Source organism: Balearica regulorum, chromosome 23 (assembly GCF_011004875.1).
Source record: "Balearica regulorum gibbericeps isolate bBalReg1 chromosome 23, bBalReg1.pri, whole genome shotgun sequence".
NCBI classification, from domain to species: Eukaryota; Metazoa; Chordata; class Aves; order Gruiformes; family Gruidae; genus Balearica; species Balearica regulorum.
Window position 1 is genome coordinate 7,630,197 of NC_046206.1, and position 17,372 is coordinate 7,647,568.

The 17,372-nt window shown below is 58.9% G+C and overlaps 2 protein-coding genes across 5 annotated transcripts; one reads left to right on the top strand and one right to left on the bottom strand.

Annotated features, from left to right (window-relative positions):
- Positions 1-1,396: 1,396 nt before the first annotated feature.
- Positions 1,397-6,194, top strand: NRGN (neurogranin). Its single transcript, XM_075774785.1, has 3 exons — positions 1,397-1,563; positions 3,679-3,885; positions 6,008-6,194. The coding sequence occupies exons 1-2, from the start codon at positions 1,549-1,551 to the stop codon at positions 3,883-3,885; spliced, it is 222 nt and encodes a 73-aa protein (XP_075630900.1). The 5' UTR covers positions 1,397-1,548; the 3' UTR covers positions 6,008-6,194.
- A 691-nt stretch (positions 6,195-6,885) lies between these two features.
- ESAM (endothelial cell adhesion molecule) lies at positions 6,886-16,389 on the bottom strand. Of its 4 annotated transcripts, none has more exons than XM_075774777.1 (7): positions 16,298-16,389; positions 10,919-11,076; positions 8,861-9,074; positions 8,604-8,759; positions 8,369-8,491; positions 8,098-8,236; positions 6,886-7,675 (listed from the first exon to the last, which is right to left on the bottom strand). In XM_075774777.1, exons 1-7 carry the CDS (start codon positions 16,341-16,343, stop codon positions 7,330-7,332), a joined length of 1,182 nt encoding a protein of 393 aa, XP_075630892.1. In that variant the 5' UTR covers positions 16,344-16,389; the 3' UTR covers positions 6,886-7,329. The 4 variants fall into 4 exon arrangements, with proteins under 4 accessions (XP_075630892.1, XP_075630891.1, XP_075630890.1 ...); XM_075774776.1 differs by having other exon boundaries at positions 8,098-8,239; XM_075774775.1 differs by having other exon boundaries at positions 8,098-8,156; positions 8,365-8,491.
- Positions 16,390-17,372: the final 983 nt, after the last annotated feature.

Here is a 17,372-nt window from a genome sequence, read left to right on the forward strand (position 1 = left end):
ACGATGATGGGGATGGGGATGGGGACAGGGATGGGCATGATGAGGGGGCCGGACACAAGGATGGGGACAGGGATGGAGATTATGAGGGGGACGGGGACAAGAATGGGGACAGGGAAGGGGATGGGGACAGGGACGATGGGGTTGAAGTTGGGGATGGGGACAGGGATGATGATGGGGATGCAGATGGCGGTGGAGGTGATGGGGATGAGGACAGGGATGGGGATAGTGACAGGGCTGGTGGCAGTAGTGGGGACAGTGCCAGTGCCAGGAATGGGGACGGTGATGCCAACGAGGCAGGGATGCTGGCGGTGACAGTGACGATGATGATGCTGGTGATGGCAAAGAGGAAGGTGGGTGCCACCGGACCCCCAAGCGGGATGCAGCCCCCTGACCCAGCCCGGCTGAGGAAGGCCGGTGAGGCCCGTCAGCACCGGCCGGCTGGGGGGTGCTGGTGCCCGGCTGGGGGGGGCCACACCGTATTTTGGGGGCCGGCCAGAGCTGGCATCGGCGCGCGGAGCCCACGGGCGACTTATGCGGTTGCTTAGCAACTCCCAAACCCGGATTAGAGGCGAGTGAGGCGGGCGATGCGGGGGGCTGTGGGCTGCAGCCCCCCGCGTCGCCCTGGAGGTCCCCCCTCTTTCCCGGGGTCTCCCCGTCTCGCCCCGCCGGCCCCAGCACCTCGGCGTGGTCCAAGGGCGAACGCGGGGTCCGCAGATACCGCTGAGGGATGGCAATACGGCTGGGTTTGCAGGTCTGGCTGGAAAACACCCCAAATTTGGGGGCTCGGATGCTCCTGCGAGCAGGGAAGTGACCTCCAAACCCCAAAAACACAGAGCCCCCCTCCTCGGCGTGGAGCCCGCGTGTGGGCGCATCACCCCTGGCCTTCAGCGGGCGCTCGGTGGGAGACGTGGTGTCCCGCCATGGCCACCCTTCCTCACCATCCTTGTTTTCACCATCCCCATCCTCACCCTCCTTCGGGACCAAGCCCTAAGTAGGTCGTGAAAGTTCTGCCCCCCCCCCCCGTGCAAACAAACCCGAGAGGCAAACCCCGCGTCGTATTCCCCCCCCCAAAAAAGAAAACATTGCCCCATTTGCTGCTGCTTTGCCCCCCCCCCCCCAAAATCACTGCAAATTTCAGCATGGCCCTGTTAAACCCCAGGGCGAGACCCGAAAGCGCCGTTTAAATATTTGCTCGCATCCTCCGCGTGGAATTTTATGTTACACGAAAACTCCCGACGCGAGCTGCCGGCTCCTTTAAGCGTTAGGAGGGAGTTGGAGGCTGCGAAATAAAATTGGAGGAGGATAAAAAAAAAAAAAAAAAAAGAGGAGAAAGGGAAAAAAAAAAAAAAAAAAAAAAACACCACCCCCCCCCCCCCCAAAAAAAAAAGCCTGGCAGGGGTGTGGGGCTGATAGGCTCGCCCGGAGGAAAGCGCATTACGTAGGCAAGCGGCTCCGCTCAACTTGCCACCTGCGCCGGGAGAGCCGCTGGGGAAGCGAGACCCTGCCGGAGCCCCTCGCCCATCGCTGGCCGCCCACCCGTCCTCCGCCATGGACTGCTGCAATGTAGGTTTTTTTCCCCTTCCCTTCCTCCCCCCCCCAGCCTTTTTGTGTTTAATTTATTATTATTCTTGTTATTGGTCCCCCTTCGGAGCGGGGGGACGGGGGCGGCGGAGGGGATTTGGGGTGCTGATGGAGGCGGGGGGGGGGTATTTGCAGGGGGGGTGATGCTGCGGTGGGTGCTGCACCCAGGAGCTCAACCAACTCCCTGTGTCCCCCCCAGCGCCGCTGCAGCCCCCCAGGCCCATACCTCCCCCCAAACCCCCCCACTCCAGTCCGGGATCCGTCCCGCCGGGGCTGGCAGCCACCCCGCACTGCAGCCAGTATTCCGGCCAGGAAAGTCCCCTCTGTCCCCAAATCCAGTGGCCAGAGCGGGGGGTTCTGCTTTCCTGCCCCCCCCCCCCAAAAATTACTCTCCAGGCGGGATCGGAGGTTGCTTATCGGGGTGAGCAGGGGGCTGCACCCCTCCATCCTCACCGAGGGTGAGCACCCCTCACCACCCGGCTGCCAGCCGGCTTGGGGAGCTGATCCGGCAGAAAACCACCTCCTTTTTCTCCTTTTCTCCCTTTTTTTCCCCCCTCACCCCCCTGCTTTTTCCCCTTCCCCCCCCCCCCCCCGTTTTTTCCTCCTTTTCCCCCCTTTTTCCCCTTTCCCCCCCCGCCGGCTCAGCCAGCAGCACAGAGCGAAGCGCCCGTCTGCCCTCCTGGGCACCCCCAGAGAGGCAAAGCCCACCCTGGATATAGGATTTATCCCCCCCCCAGATATAGGATTTCTTCCCTGCATATAGGATCCCCGCCCCCCCCAAATATAGGATTTCTCCTTCTGAATATAGGATTTCTCCCCTGCATATAGGATTTCTCCCCTGGATATAGGTTTTTCACCCCCTGGATATAGGATTTCTCTCCCGAATATAGGATTTCTCCCCTGCATATAGGATTTCTCCTCTGGATATAGGATTTCTCCTCTGAACATAGGTTATGCCCCCCTGTATATAGGTTTTCTTCCCTCAGTATAGGATTTCTCCCCTGTATATATGTTTTCCCCAGCTCTATATAGGATTTCTCCCATGAATATAGGATTTCTTTCCTAGATATAGGATTTCCTCCCCCAGCTATAAGATTTCTCCCCTGGCTATAGGATTTCTCCCCTGGCTATAAGATTTCCAGCCTTGGCTATAACATTTCCACTCCAGACATATCATTTCCACCTCGGACCCGTCACTTAAGCCGCCGCCGCTCTTTTCCTTCCCTCACCTTTTGCGACGGTCAAACAACCCGAGCAACTTTGCAGAGCCGTGGCACGCTCTGAGGGGAAGAGCACCCCCCCCCCCAAATCCGCAGCTTCCAAATAACACCCCCCCCCCCAAAAAAAAAACCCCAAACCTCCTTTAAGCGTTCCCGGGGCGATGCAAAGGATGCTCCTGCATCGCTGCCGACACCAGAGCATCCAGCGCTGGCTAGCTCCCGTCTCATTCAGTTTTCCCGTGGTTTTTTTCCCCCCTCCGTCGGGATGCGGCAGGAGGGGAGTGGGGTGCAGTGGATAATCCTCAGGGGGATGCTTTTATCCCCCTCCCCACCCTCTGGCATCGCTCCCTTCCCAAATTTCCCTGTGTTTTCAGCTGAAGTCCTGAGGAAGGGATACAGGAGGATGCAACAGGCTATAAGAAGGGGAAACTGAGGCACGGCCAGCTCGGTTTGCACAGCGTGACCCCCCGCTGTGCCGAAAATCCCCCCCCCCCCCCAACCCCACAGATGCTTCCCCGGAACCCTCAGGGAAGCAGGATCCGACCCCAGCAGTGGGGGGATTGTGTCCGGGGGTGGGGGGGGTGTGTGTGGAATTAGGGCTGAGCAGGCGGGGGTGAAACATCTTCCCCTGCTGCACCTTCGGCTGCAAATCCCCAGAGACACCTGCAAAGGACCCTCATTTTTAGCAAAGAAGCCTCATTTTTAGCTAGAGACCCTCATGGTTAGCTAAGGACCCTCATTTTTAGCAAAGAAGGAACCCTAATTTTTACCACAGGGGCTAATTTAGGACCTTATTTAGTGGATTAAATTGGGGAGGGGGGGGGGAATGCTCTTTTTGGGGTGCTGCCGGCTGTAACCCTCCCGTTGCCGCTGGCAGGAGGGAGCCTGCACGAAGCTGGACGAAGACATCCTGGATATCCCCCTGGACGATCCCGACGCCAACGCGGCGGCCGCCAAGATCCAGGCTAGTTTCCGCGGCCACATGACCCGCAAGAAGATCAAAGGGGGCGAGATCGATCGGAAAACCAAGGACACCGAGTGCGCCAACAGCACCCGCGGCGGTGACCTCCGCAACGGCGACTAGGTACACCCCAAAAATTCCCTTAGCCCACCCCAAAAACTGGGTCATTTTTACAAGGCTGCTGCTCCAAGCATCCTTCCCCGTACCCGTTTGGGATGGAGCATCCTTCTCCGTACCCGTTTGGGATGGAGCATCCTTCTCCGTACCCGTTTGGGATGGAGCATCCTTTTCTGTACTGATTGGGGATGGAGCATCCTTCCCCGGGATGGAGCATCCTGCCCCGTACCCGTTTGGGATGGAGCATCCTTCCCCGGGATGGAGCATCCTGCCCCGTACCCGTTTGGGATGGAGCATCCTTCCCCGGGATGGAGCATCCTGCCCCGTACCCGTTTGGGATGGAGCATCCCGCCCTGTACCAATTGGGGATGGAGAAGGGTTTTTTTTCTTCCCAGGAGGCGAAAGCATGCAGGCAGGCAGCAGGCAGCCCCTGCCTGCCCTAATTTTGGGAGCGCGCCGTAGTAGTTAGCATGGGAAGGCGAAGCCCTAGATTTGAATTGAATTTCTCCCTTAGCAACACCACCCTGAACGCCTCGCCTCAGCACATGCTATTTTTAAAAGCCTGTGTCACAGTCTCCTGGCAGGAAAAGGTAAATTTAAAAGCGCCCACGGTGCCGAGGCCGCGTGGCATCGGGGCCCGGGGGGCGGTTGTGCCGTGCCCTGTGCCGTGCCGCGGCGGCACGGTGAGCGGGGAACGGCCCCGGCTACGGGGAGGTTGGTTTGGGGTTAGCGGCGGGGAGGGCTTGCTGCCGGCTGGGCCACGTGTGCGTGGCGGCGCTGGTGGGGATGTAACCGGGATGTAACCGGGATGCAGTGGGGATGTGATGGGGATGTGATGGGGATGCAACAGGGATGTGATGGGGATGCAACAGGGATGTGATGGGGATGCAGTGGGGATGTGATGGGGATGCAGTGGGGATGAACTGAGGCTGCGACAGAGATTCAGTGGGAATGCAGTGGGGAAGCAGTTGGAATTCAACGAGGATGCGATGGGGATGTGATGGAGATGCAGTGGGGCTGCAGTGGGGCTGCAGTGTGGGTACGGTGGGAATGCAGTGGGGGTGCAGTGTGGGTACGGTGGGAATGCAGTGGGGGTGCAGTGGGAATGAGCTGAGCATGCAGTGGGGAAGCAGTTGGAATTCAACGAGGATGCGATGGAGATGCAGCGGGGGTGCAGTGAGGATCCAGTGAGGATCCAGTTGGGACGCAACTGGGATTCGGTGAGGACGCAGCGGGACTGCGGTGAGGATGCCGTGGGGAAGCAGCTGCCAAGTGAAGCTGTGAGGCTCATTAGGGCCGTGAGGCTCGTTAGGGCCGTGAGCTGGGTTCACCCCCTCCCACCGGGGTCCTCTGCCCAGGGGGGGCCCAGGCTGGGTGTCCTCCCCCCCACCCCCAGCTCCTGGCTGCTGGGATGGGGCTGGGTGAGGGCAGGCTGCAGGCAGCAGTGGGAGGCAGGCAGGGCACGGGGGGCAGGAGTAGGGCACAGGCAAGGTGCAGGCAGGTCGTGGGCGGGCTGCAAGTAGGGCACGGGCAGGGTGTGGGCAGGGGAGGGGAGGGGGAGAGCACGGAGAGGGTGCAAGCTGCAGGAGCAGGGCGTGGGCAGGGTGCAAAGAGGGCAGGGTGCAGGCAGGGGGGAGGCAGGGGTGCTGGCAAGGAGGGGACGGGCATGGAGAGGGTGCAGGATGCAGCAGCAGGCAGGAGCACGGCAGGGACAGGGCGTGGGCAGGGTGCAGGCAGGGTGCAGCAGCAGAACGTGTACAGGGCGCGGGCAGGGTGCAAGTTGCAGGGACAGGGTGCAGGCAGGGTGCAGAAGCTGGGGGCAGGCAGGGGGCAGGCAGGGGGCAGGAGCAGGGTGGAGGATGCAGGTAAGGTGCAGGTGCAGGGTGCAGGGCATAGGCAGGGTGCAGGGACAGGAGGCAGGGTGCAGGCAGGGTGCAGGCAGGGTGCAGGCGCAGGGTGCAGGCAGGGTGCATGTTGCAGGGACAGGGCGCATGTTGCAGCAGCTGGGCACAGGCAAGTTGCAGGGTGCAGGCAGAGTGTAGGTGCAGGGTGCAGGGCGCAGGCAGGGCGCAGGCAGGGCGCAGGCAGGGCGCAGGCCCAGGGCTGACCGCTCTCTCCTTGCTTGCAGGGGCCGCCAGGCGCTCGCCGCACCCCCCTCGCCGCCGAACCCCCGCCGCCCGCCGAGGCCCAGGAGCCCCCGCTTTGCCCCGCCGCCCCCGCATGCGCCCCCCGGGGTCCCCCTGCCGCCAGGCCCTGTCCCCGGCCGCCCCCCCCCGCCCCGGCCGCCCCCCGCCCCAATAAACGTCCCTGCCAGAGGCCTGGCCTGTCCTTGGCACCTTTCGATGTCACCCGGCGGAGCGGTGAGGTCGCAGCGGTGCGGAGGTGGGATGGTGCCGGGGCGGGCGATGCCTGGCCGCGATGCCATACGCACCCGTGTGATGTCGCTGCGACGGCTGGTGTGACGTCGTACAGGCGTGCGTGACGCCGCTGCGGGGCGTGGGACGGCTGGCGTGACGTCACGCGAGCGCGCACAGCATGGCATGACGCCGCTCGCGGATGGGAGACGGCGCGTGTGATGCTCTGCAGCCAGGGGTTGGGTGGTGCGATGTCACTGCCAGACGTGTGATGGCTGGCGTGACATCATACAGGGGTGCGTGACGTCACTGCTAGGTGTGATCGTGGATGCGACGTCATACAGGCGTGGGTCACGTCACTGCTGGCTGCGTACCGGTGGGCGTGACATCACGCAGGCGCGCACGACATCACTGACGGACACGTGACAGCCAGCGTGATGTCATACAGGCACAAGTCGGACGCTGCGACACCGCACGCTCAGGACGTGGCAGGGCGCGACATCACGGTGACGGACACGCGATGGCCCTCGGGGTGTGACAACACGTGCGCGCGCCGTGACACCGCCACCCTGAGGCCAGTGCGATGCGACATCACACGGCTGTTACGACATAGCGCCCCTAAATCCCCACAAACTCACCCCAAACCACGGCGCTGGACAGTGCGGCCAGCTTTTAATCAGAAAAAACCCCTAAAAAAAGTGCGTTTCCCCTCCCTGTCGTGTCCCCCCCCCCCCTTTTTAACGCTCTTTTATGAAAAATCCCCCATTTCAACTGATATATATATTAAAAAAAAAATACGACACCCCCCCCCCCTCCTCTGGGCAGGGCCGGGGCTGGCTTGGGGTGTTATATTTACAGGGAGACTCGGCCCCCACAAACCCAGGGGGCCCCCCCAAACCTGGGGACCCCCCCCCCGCACCCATTAAACAACCCCACGACGAGTCCAGCTGCTCGAGGCGTCTTTTAAAAAGAAAAAAAAACAAAACCCACCCAAAAAGGGGGAAAAAAAACCCCAACCCACCCCAGAAAATGGAGGGGGGGTGGTTGCTGGATATGGGCACCCCCTTTTTTTGGGGGGGGGGGGTTTGGGGGGGGCTCACACCAAGGAGCCGGCCCGGCTCTGTGCTGGCACCATGACGGGCACAGCGCCCGCCCGTGCCAAGCTGGAGGGGGGCAACGAGCCCGGGGGCGCAACCGGATCCTGGCGGTGCCGGGGGGCCCCGTTAACCGCGGGGGGCGAGAGGTTGGGGGCGCGTCCCCCTCCCCGCGGCGGGGGTCCCCGATAGCTGCCGGTGGCGGTGAGGATGGAGGCGGTGTCGGAGGGGGGTTTGGCCCCGTAGGGTTTCTCCCGGGCGATGGAGGACAAGGTGCTGGTTTTGGAGATGGTGTCTGAAGCGGGGCTCCTCGCCCACGACGGCGTTTTGGGGGCCACGGCATCCTCCCTGCCGAGAGGGGACGGTGTCGGAGAGATCCGCACCGGGAAACCCCGATGTTCCCCTCCCCGGCAAAGCAATGGCCCCCCCCCGCCCCCGCCACCACCCGAGGTTGTGTGGAGCTCCTGGACCCCAAAAGGGGGCGGGGGGCAAGAGGGAAAGGTGGGGGACAGAGGTGGGGGGAAAAAAAATATACCCTTGTTAACTCTGAAACCTAACGATGGCTGGCCAAAGATGGAAACTTCCTCCTCCCCGTTAACTCTGAAAACTAGCAAGGAGCAGGCAGAGATGGAAACCTCCTCCTCCTCGTTAACTCTGAAACCTAGTGATGACTGCTCAGAGGTGGAAATCTTCTCCCCCCCCACCTCCTCCGTTAACCCTGAAACCTAACGACTGTGATTTGAACCTCCTCTGTGGGAGGGGCGCCTCACTTGATCTCATTGGCCACCTCCTCCTGGCCGTCACGTTTCTTCCTCCGGTAGCCGACGACCTGGCAGGCGAAGAAGACGATGGTGGCGAGGGCGCCCAGAGAGCCCAGCACGGCACCGGCGATGATGGCTTTGGTGCTGGCTGCCGGAGAGAGACAGAGTTCGCCTCCCCCCGCCTTATTTCCACGGGGACCCCACGGGGACACGGCAGGGACGGCGTGCGGGTGTGTCGTCGTCCCCCCCCCGCTCCCCGACCCCGCGGACACGTACTCACTTGAGTGCACCTCCAGCGCGACGCTGCACTCGGCTGAACCCGCTCGGTTTTCGGCCACGCAGACGTAGAGACCCGACATCTCCATGGAGAGGTTGGTCAGCTTGAGGGTGCCCCTGGCTGGGTCTGCGGGCGACAGATTCGGGTGCTGCCCCTGTGCGTGTGTGTGTCCCCCACTTCCGCAGGTGCTTCCCAGGATTTCCTGCTCTCCCCCCCCCCCACCCCGGTGCCACCTTACCCTGGGCGGGGGGGAAGAAGACCTGCAGGGTGGGGGCCGTGCGCTGCCACCGGTAGGCGGGCGGGGGCTTCCCCTTGGCGGAGGCGCAGCTCAGGGTGACGTTGGCTCCCACGGTGGGGGTCCCGTGCAGCTGGCAGGCGGGGGCGGCCGGCGGCACTGCGGGCACCGGCGTCAGTCCCCGGGGACGTCACCAAGGGGTCGAAGGGAGACGGTGACCCGGGGTGGGGGGGGGGCGGGGAAGACCGGCGGGACCTTACCCAGGACGGTGAGGTTGATGATGCCGACGTTCTTGCCCGTGCCGGTGGCGTCATCCACCACGTTGACGGTGCACATGTACTGGCCCGAGTCACGCTCCCGGGTGGCGTTGATGAACAATGAGATGTTGTGGGTGAGGACGGGGTACAGGAACCCCACGCGGGGCTTCAGCTCCGTCTCCTCCACCTTCACCACCCCGTCCAGGTAGGTCAGGATCTGCACGGGGGGGGAAAACACCCACTTGGTCAACTCTGGATGATGTCGTAGGAGGGGAAACCCCCCCCAAATTCCAAACTTTGGGAAGCAGCAGTTGCTGCATGAGTCTGCTCCATCCTCACCTGCCCTGAGCTTCCACAGCGTGGGCATCTCCTCACTGTAGGTGCCACAAGCATCCCCCCATTGGGGGCATCTCCCCATCACAGGTTCCATGGGCACCATCGTGGGCACCATGAGCATCACCCTATCATGGACATCTCCCCATCATGGGTATCTCCCCATCGTAGGCACCTTCCCATTGTGGTCACCTCCCCATTGCAGGTCCCATTGGCATGCCCCCAATGTGGGTATCTCCTCATCACCATGAGCTTCCCCTGTATTGTGGCCACCTCCCCATTGTGGCCACCACGATCATCCCCCCACTGCAGGCATCTCCCCATCGTGGCCACCATGAGCATCCTCCTATCAAGGGCATCTCCCTACCATGGCTACCTCCCTATTGCAGGCACCATGGGCTTGTCCCCATCGTGGGCACCTCCCCATCGTGGGCACCTCCCCATCGTGGGCACCACGATCACCCACCCAGTGTGGGCACCTCCCCATCGTGGGCACCACAATCATCCACCCACTGCAGGCATCTCCCCATTGTGGACACCATAAGCACCTCCCTGTCACGGGCATCTCCCCATGGTGGGCACCACAAGCACCTCCCCTTTGCAGGCACCACAGGCATGGCCTCATTGTGGGCATCTACACATCACCATCACCATGAGCATCCCCCCACCAAGGACACCATGAACTCGCCTCCATCGTGGGCACCTCGCCATTATGGACACCACCCCATGGTGGGCACCATGAACATCCCCCCATCATGAGCACCTCTCCATGGTGGGTTCCTTCCTATGGCGAGCACCACCCCTTGGTGGGCACCACAAGCTTCCCCTCATCGTGGGCACCATGGGCATCTCCCCATCATGGGCACCACAAACAGCTCCCCATTGCAGGCACCATGGGTATGTCTCCATCATGGGCATCTTCCCATTGTAGGTACCATGGGCACCTCCCCATCGTTGGCATCTCCCCATCATGGCCACTTCCCCATTATGGGCACCACAAACATCTCCCCCGTTGTGGGTATCTCCCCATGGCAGGCACCGTAAGCTTCACCTCATCACAGAGGCCTCCCTACCGTGGGCACCACAAACATCTCCCCATTGCAGGTACCATGGGGCACCTCCCCATCATAGGGTCCATTAACACCTCCCCATTGTGGGCATCTCCCCACCATGGGCACCACGAGTATCACCCCACTGTGAGCACCACCCCATGGTGAGCACCATGGGCACCTCCCCATGGTGGGTTCCTTCCTATGGTGGGCACCACCCCATGGTGGGCACCATGGGCACCTCCCCATGGTGGGTTCCTTCCTACGGTGGGCACCACCCCATGGTGGGCACCATGAACTTCCCTCCGTCATGGGCACCACAATCAGCTCCCCATTGCAGGTACCATGGGCATGTCCCCATCATGGGCATCTCCCCATCACAGGGTCCATGAACATTTCCCCATCGTGGACACCTCCTCATTATGGCCACCATGGGCATGTTCCCATCTTGGACACCTCCCCATGGTGGGCACCTCCTCATTATGGCCACCACGAGCATCTCCCTATGGTGGGCACCTCCCCACGGTGGGCACCATGAGGATCTCCCCACTGTGAGCACCACCCCACGGGGGGCACCATGAGCTCTCCCCCACCACAGGCACCTCCCCATCATGGACACCATGAGCCCCCTCCCCCATGGCCACCTCCCTGCTTGTCCCCCTCCCTCCCCACCGCTCACCTGGAAGGGATCAGCATCTTCCTTATCCAGCAGCCAGGTGACGTAGGGCTTCTTCTGGGAGCGGCTGGTGTACCAGGCGGGCAGCACTGCTTGCTGCCCCTCCACGGAGAAGACCGAGCTCGTCCCCACGTGTACCTCCAGCACGGCCGAGGAGACACCTGCCCGCGGCCGGAGAGGGAAGAAAAACGGGACGTGACTCAACCCCAGGTGGCATTTTTCCATAAAAACCCACTGATTGTTGGAAACCCTCCCCGTTCCCAGGGGAAAACCCAACAATCCCGCGTTATCGCCTGGAGGACATTTCTCCTCCTTCCCCGCCGCGGGAAGGGCTTTCCGGCCGCTCCAGAGGATGTAGGACAATGTCGGTCCCTCCCATCCCCATTTCCCTCCCCTCAAAAACAGGAAAACCTCCGACCGAAAATTCCCCCCCCCCCCCGCAGGAGACCAGCTCCAGCAGCTGGACACCCCCTTTAGCGCAGTATTGGGGTACTCCCGGCACCCCCCGCCACGATGCTGCGCCAGATCCTCATCCCATCCCAAATATCCCACCCCAAATACCCCATCCCATCCCAAATATTCCATCCCAAATACCCCATTCCATCCCAAATATCCCATCCCTGCATCCCAGCATTCCCAAAACCCCACTGGGAAGCGGCAATAGGATACGAGCGGGTACCACGGACCGCAGAAGGATGCTCAGCTCCCAGAGGAAGATTATTCCCCGGCTTTGCCCGTACGGCTCAGCCAGAAAATTAATCGGCTCAAGCGAGGTCGGGTTTATGCCGGGATTTTTTTTTTTTTTTTTTTTTTTTTTTTTTTTATCCTGGGGGAACGCCACCGAGGAGCCGCATCCCGGCGGCTCCATCCCTGCATCCCGCCCATCGATCCGTGTCCCCGGCTGGCCCCAGTCCTGCCAGCGCCCCAGGGATGCTCTGGATTGGGATGCGGGGGAGAAAGGATGATGCTACCCTCACTGCTACCTGGGATTTGGGGAAAAATCCCTGGTCTTGAAGGATTTAGGGAGCCTCCGATGGCCTCGCCCTCTTTCCTATAAACTCAGAGGTTTTAATTTGATTTTTCCAGGGTGGGAAGAGGAAAACAAGGCACCGGGGGGTATTTTTAGCCTCCTCCCTGCATCCGTTCATTCCCCCTCCCGGCAAGGAACTGGCGCAGTTTCCGGACGGAGCCTTCCAGCTCTGGGCAGGAAACTCTGCTCTGGCTGATAAGTCTTCCCAGGAATTAAAAAAAAAAAAAAATCAAAAAAAAATCAAATTTTTTTAAAAAAAAATCAACTTGCCCCTTCTCTGGTGAAAAACCAGGAGAATTCAGCCCTGGTCTGGTGAGGATGCTTAAAAATAGCTCGCCCGGGCTAAGAACATAAATCCTTAAGTCCCGGCGAGGGGGGAAAAAAAATGCCGCCGGGTGATGGAGACGGCAGCGGGGAGCCCGCCCGCAAATGATATCGTGGGCAAAATAACCGATATTATTGGTATTATTAATTATATTGAGCTACGGTGGCGCATAAAATACATAGCGTGGAAAAAGAATGGTAATTCTATTGTAAGTATACGTTATGGTAAAGAGAATTGTGTTAAATTTAGAGAAGATATCGGAAAATACAGCTAATGATAATATTGTAATTTTGGTAATAAAATAGATAACATATTCTGTAATGATAATAAATATACATATATTTTTATAAGAATAGTGATAATAGTGGGGATGTGATAGTGATAATAATGATCATAATAATAATAGTAATAATAAGAATTATGGTAGTGATAATAATAATAATCATGAAACTGATGTTAATAATAATATAGATCATTAATGATGCAGACGGCATCATTAAATGACATCACAGCTCCTGCACTTCTGCACATCCCCAACAGCTGGGAAAATCCAGGGTTTTTTCAGCATCGTTATAAATAGAATTGTATTAAATTTAGATAATCTAAAAGAGAATGTGTGATATATAATAATTATATTGTCATTTCTATAATAAAAGATAGAATAGTTAATATATATTATGTAATTACAATTATAATTAGATTTTAATAATGATGATAATAGTCATGACACTAATAATAATAAATATAGTTCATTAATGATGCAGATGGCATCAGTAAATAAATCAACAGCTCCTAAACCTCGGCGCATCCCCAAAAGCTGGGAAAATCCAGGTTTTTCAGCCCAATTCCTCCAACATTTTTGGGGGCAAAAAAAAAAAGGGTGATGGGCCAAAGGGTGCTGCGGGAAAATCTGGGCTCCGGAGGGGGAAAAGATGCTCCGGAACCAGGCGGGGGGTTCCCATCACACCCCCGGGCATGAAAACAGCCCCGTGTGTCTCAACCACGGCAAACCCGCCAGCACCCGCCACAGGCCGAGCTCTCTGTGTTCTTGCTGGGCCACGTTAACTCTGAAACCTAATGATGACCGCGTTAATCGTGCTCTGTGGCTGCAGCTTTGCTCTGTCATCCTTAAAGCATGGCGATAGGAGATCACGTCTCCATCGTCTGCCCTCCAGCACGTCGGGGAGAGGTGGATGGAGCCGGATCTGGAGGATGCTCGCTCCCCCAAATCCCCTTTTTCTGGCAGAATTCACCCCAAAATCCTCATTTCAGGCAAATTTGGCCCTAAAAAGGGCTGGGAGAGCCGGTGCTTGAGCTGTGGGCGCAGGACCGAACCCTTTGGCATCAGCTCCAGCTTTAGCCACCTCGCTGCTTCAAATCCTCTAATGCTTTAACCAGATCGAAAAAATTAAGCCGCTCCCGGCGCTCACACGCATATCGGCAGCGGAGGGGCGGGGGGGGGGGAACCTCGGGACCTCCCGGCTGCTATTTGGGCTGAAAAACCTTGATTTTTATCCAGCCGCCCCGAGCTAAGCACCTGCCTGGGTGTTTTCCCACTGCTCCTGCCCATCTGCTGGGATTTTTTTCCATATGGAAAAAAAAAAAAAATAAAACCACCTTTAAATTTATCTTTAAAAATACCCTTCAGTTTATTTTTTTTCTTTCCCCCAGGGAATAAAAACCTTTAAATTTTACCTTTCAAAATACTTTTCAATTCTTTCCCCATTAAAAAAAAAAAACCAACAACCAAAACACCACTTTAAATTTTTTCCCTATGGCAACAAATAAATAACTTTAAATCCCTGCGCACCTACAGCAACCTCAACGTTAAACCCCGCGCCTCCATCCAACCCCCCCCCCCCCCGTCCTCATCTAGAATCGCATCATTTCACCCCCAAAAAAGCTGTTTCCTGGCTCAAGGTTCAGCCTCAACCCCCCCCAAAAAAAGCATCCCCTCCCAAAAAAACCCAATCCCACCCGACCCTATAAGCTATTAACCGTATGGGGAATTAGAGGCTGGAGGCGGCTGGGGTTTGATGACCCTGGCCGATAGGATTAAGGTGCTGGAGTCATGTGAAACTGAGACCCAAATTAAATCCCGAGAGACCGAGCTCAGGATTTAAAATACACAGCGGGAATTTGGCCGGGAAAAAAAAAAACCCCACCCAAAACCCCCTAAAAAACTCGGAAAAAGGTCAAGGAGCACCTCGGTGATGTGACGCAGTCACCCGGGTTTTTTAAAATTTTTTTTTTTGTTGTTGTTTTTTGGTTTTTTTCTTTCCTTAACTCTGACTATTTATAAACGGGCAGATAGGAGATGCCGGGCTGCGGAGTGGCGTCCGTTGGGAAAATCCACAGCGGCTTTTCTCACGACCCTGGGGTGGGAGTGAGGGGGGGGGGGGGGGTAGAAAGCGCTGTATCCTCCGGAGAGACCAAATTTGGGAAAAAAAAAAAATTAAATAAAATAATAATAATACGTGACTTTGCTATAGATAGAAAGGCGGTTTAACCCCTTGGTGTAGGAGAAGGCGGCGGCGATGGGATGGGGACGAGGACGCCGAGCATCACCCCTTGTTTTGCTTTTTCCTGTCTCAATCCCATATGGACCCCCCAAAAAAGAAAAAAAAAAAAAGAAAGGAAAAAAAGGAAAAAAAAAAGAAAAGAAAAAAAGGAAAAAAAGGAAAAAAGCCACCTATTTGGGGCTCAGAAATGTCTTTTTGCTGCGTTTTTGTGCTCTCAGTCCATACAGCATCACGTCCCAAGCATCACTCGGGAGTGAGGGTGGGTTTTTTGGGGGGTGGGGGGTGTGCGTTCCATCACGTCCCCGTGCAAATTTACATCGTCGGGACGCAGCAAAGGAGCATCCCGGTGGGATTTAAGGACGGAGCGACCACGGCACCTCACCCCAATGCCCTTTAACTTTTATAATGGAAATAATAAAAAACAAAACAAAACAAGACAAAACCCCCCCAAAAAAAACCAACCCCATCCCTCAAGGAGCAAACCCCAGCGGCTCTGGGAGCGGGGACCCCCACCCAGCGTCCCGCCAGGGAGGAAACGCCGCTGCCATTGTTTTTTTGGGGCCGTTTCCTTTCCCCAAAGGCCTCTCCTTCACCGGGAACGCCAAGGGGACGTTTCCCTTCGGAGCAACCGTGGCTTTTCCAAAAAAAAAAACAAAAAAAACCAAAAAAACCCACCACCCCAAAAAACCCAACCAACAAACCGAACCTCAAATAGGGTTGGAAATTAGGGGGGGGGGGAGGAGGGAAAAACCCCCCGTTGGCAGAGGAAGGATGAGGCTCGTCGCCCCAAAACCAGCCGGATTAAACTCAAAGCGCTGGAAAACGAGGGAACAGGTTTTTATCATGGGGAAAAGAAAAAAAAATTGTGGGGTTTTTTTTTTTTTCTGCCCGACGCCACGTGGGGAGGTGAATTATCAGCTCCGACATATCGGGGTCCCCAGGGTGCCCCCCCCAGTGGGGTGGTTTTCAGTTTGGGGGTGCTGGCAGCTCCAAGGAGCTTTTCCCGGGAGAACCAGATTTCAGGGCACCCCAAGGAGGGGACGGGGGTGGGTTGGGGACGGGGGGGACCGGAGGCACGGAGAGGGGCCGGTGGGTGCCGTCTGCCCCCCCGGTACCCCCGCATCCCGCCCGGTGCCCCCCTGAAGCTCCCCAGGGTCCTGCCCGGTGCTCCCCGGCTCCCGTCCCTCTTGCTGGGTGCCCCCCCGGCTGCCCCACGCCCTGCCCGGTGACCCCCCCCCGTACCCCCGGGTCCTGCCCGGTGACCCCCCCCAGCTCCTCCACGCCCTGCCCGGTGCGTCCCGGTGCGTCCCGGTTCTCCTGCCTCTTGCCGGGTGCCCCCCCCCGTACCCTCGGTTCCCGCGCGACTCGACGGGTACCCCCCCCCCCCCGGTACCGCCGGGTCCTGCCCGGTGACACCCCCCCCCCCCAGCTTCCCCCTCCCCTCCCCGGTGCGCTCCGGTGCCCCCGGACCCCCCGCCCCGCCCGGTGCCCCCCCCGGTGCTCACCCAGCAGCGCAGCCAGCGCCAGCGCGGCCCGGGGCAGCGCGCCCATAGCCGGAGCCGCAGCCGCAGCAGGTGCCGGGGCCGCGCCGGGCGGGGGGGGGGGGGGGGGGGACCGGAACGGGGGGGGGGGACCGGAATGGGGGGGGGGGGGGGGGCCGGGCCCCGCAGGTGGGGGCGGGGCCTATGGAGGGGGCGGGGCCTGCGGAGGGGGCGGGGCCTCTCCCCAGCCCCAGGCAGTCTGGGGGGGGCGTGTGTCCCCCCCCCCCCCGCCGGGGGTCCAAAGCAGCCGCCCCAGCAGTGAATACCAGCCCCGCACCAACAGATTTGCGATGATTAATTAATTATTTGGCTTATTAATTACGATAGTAGGGGTTATTAGTAATTATGACATCGGGGTAAATATTAATTATGATGTTAGGGGTGTAAGGGGGGGACCCCCAGCCACATCCCTCCCGCTCAGGCATGGCCAAGCATCCCCCGCCCAAGGGCCTTTGGATAAACACCTTAATCCCTAAACACAAATTAAAAAAAAAGAAATTAAAATACCCAAAAAAGGCCATTTTGGAACCCACGGCTCCAGGTCCCTGGTTTGGGGGAGCCCCGGGACGAATCCTTCCCCGCTCGGCCGAGGTCAGTCCGGTCCTCGATCCAACCGGGGTCAGACCTCGAAGCACCAGCGGAGAGATTAGACGCTGGCAGAGGAGGGAGGAGGAGCAGGAGGAAGGGGGGAATTAATCCCTTAATCCCGCCTGGCCGCTGGGATTGCGGGATCCGGGCTCGGGGAAGTGACCTGGCCAGATCCCCCCGGGCTCTCCCCATTCCCCTGCCCGCAGCCTCACCTCCTGGTCCAGCCGACGCTGCTTCTGGGCTCCTGGCAGAGGCTCTTTGGGGTAGCGCACCCTATTTTGGGGCGATTTACCCTATTTTGAGCGCTGGGAGCAGAAGGGGAGATCTCCTCCTCTTCCTCTCTCCATCATCTCAGGGTTCAGCCGCTCCGCAGGCGACACCGAGCCCCCGCCGGGCAGCGGTCCTCGCGTTTTCAGGTTTGAGGCGGCTCCGTGGGGAAGGAAACCGGCTC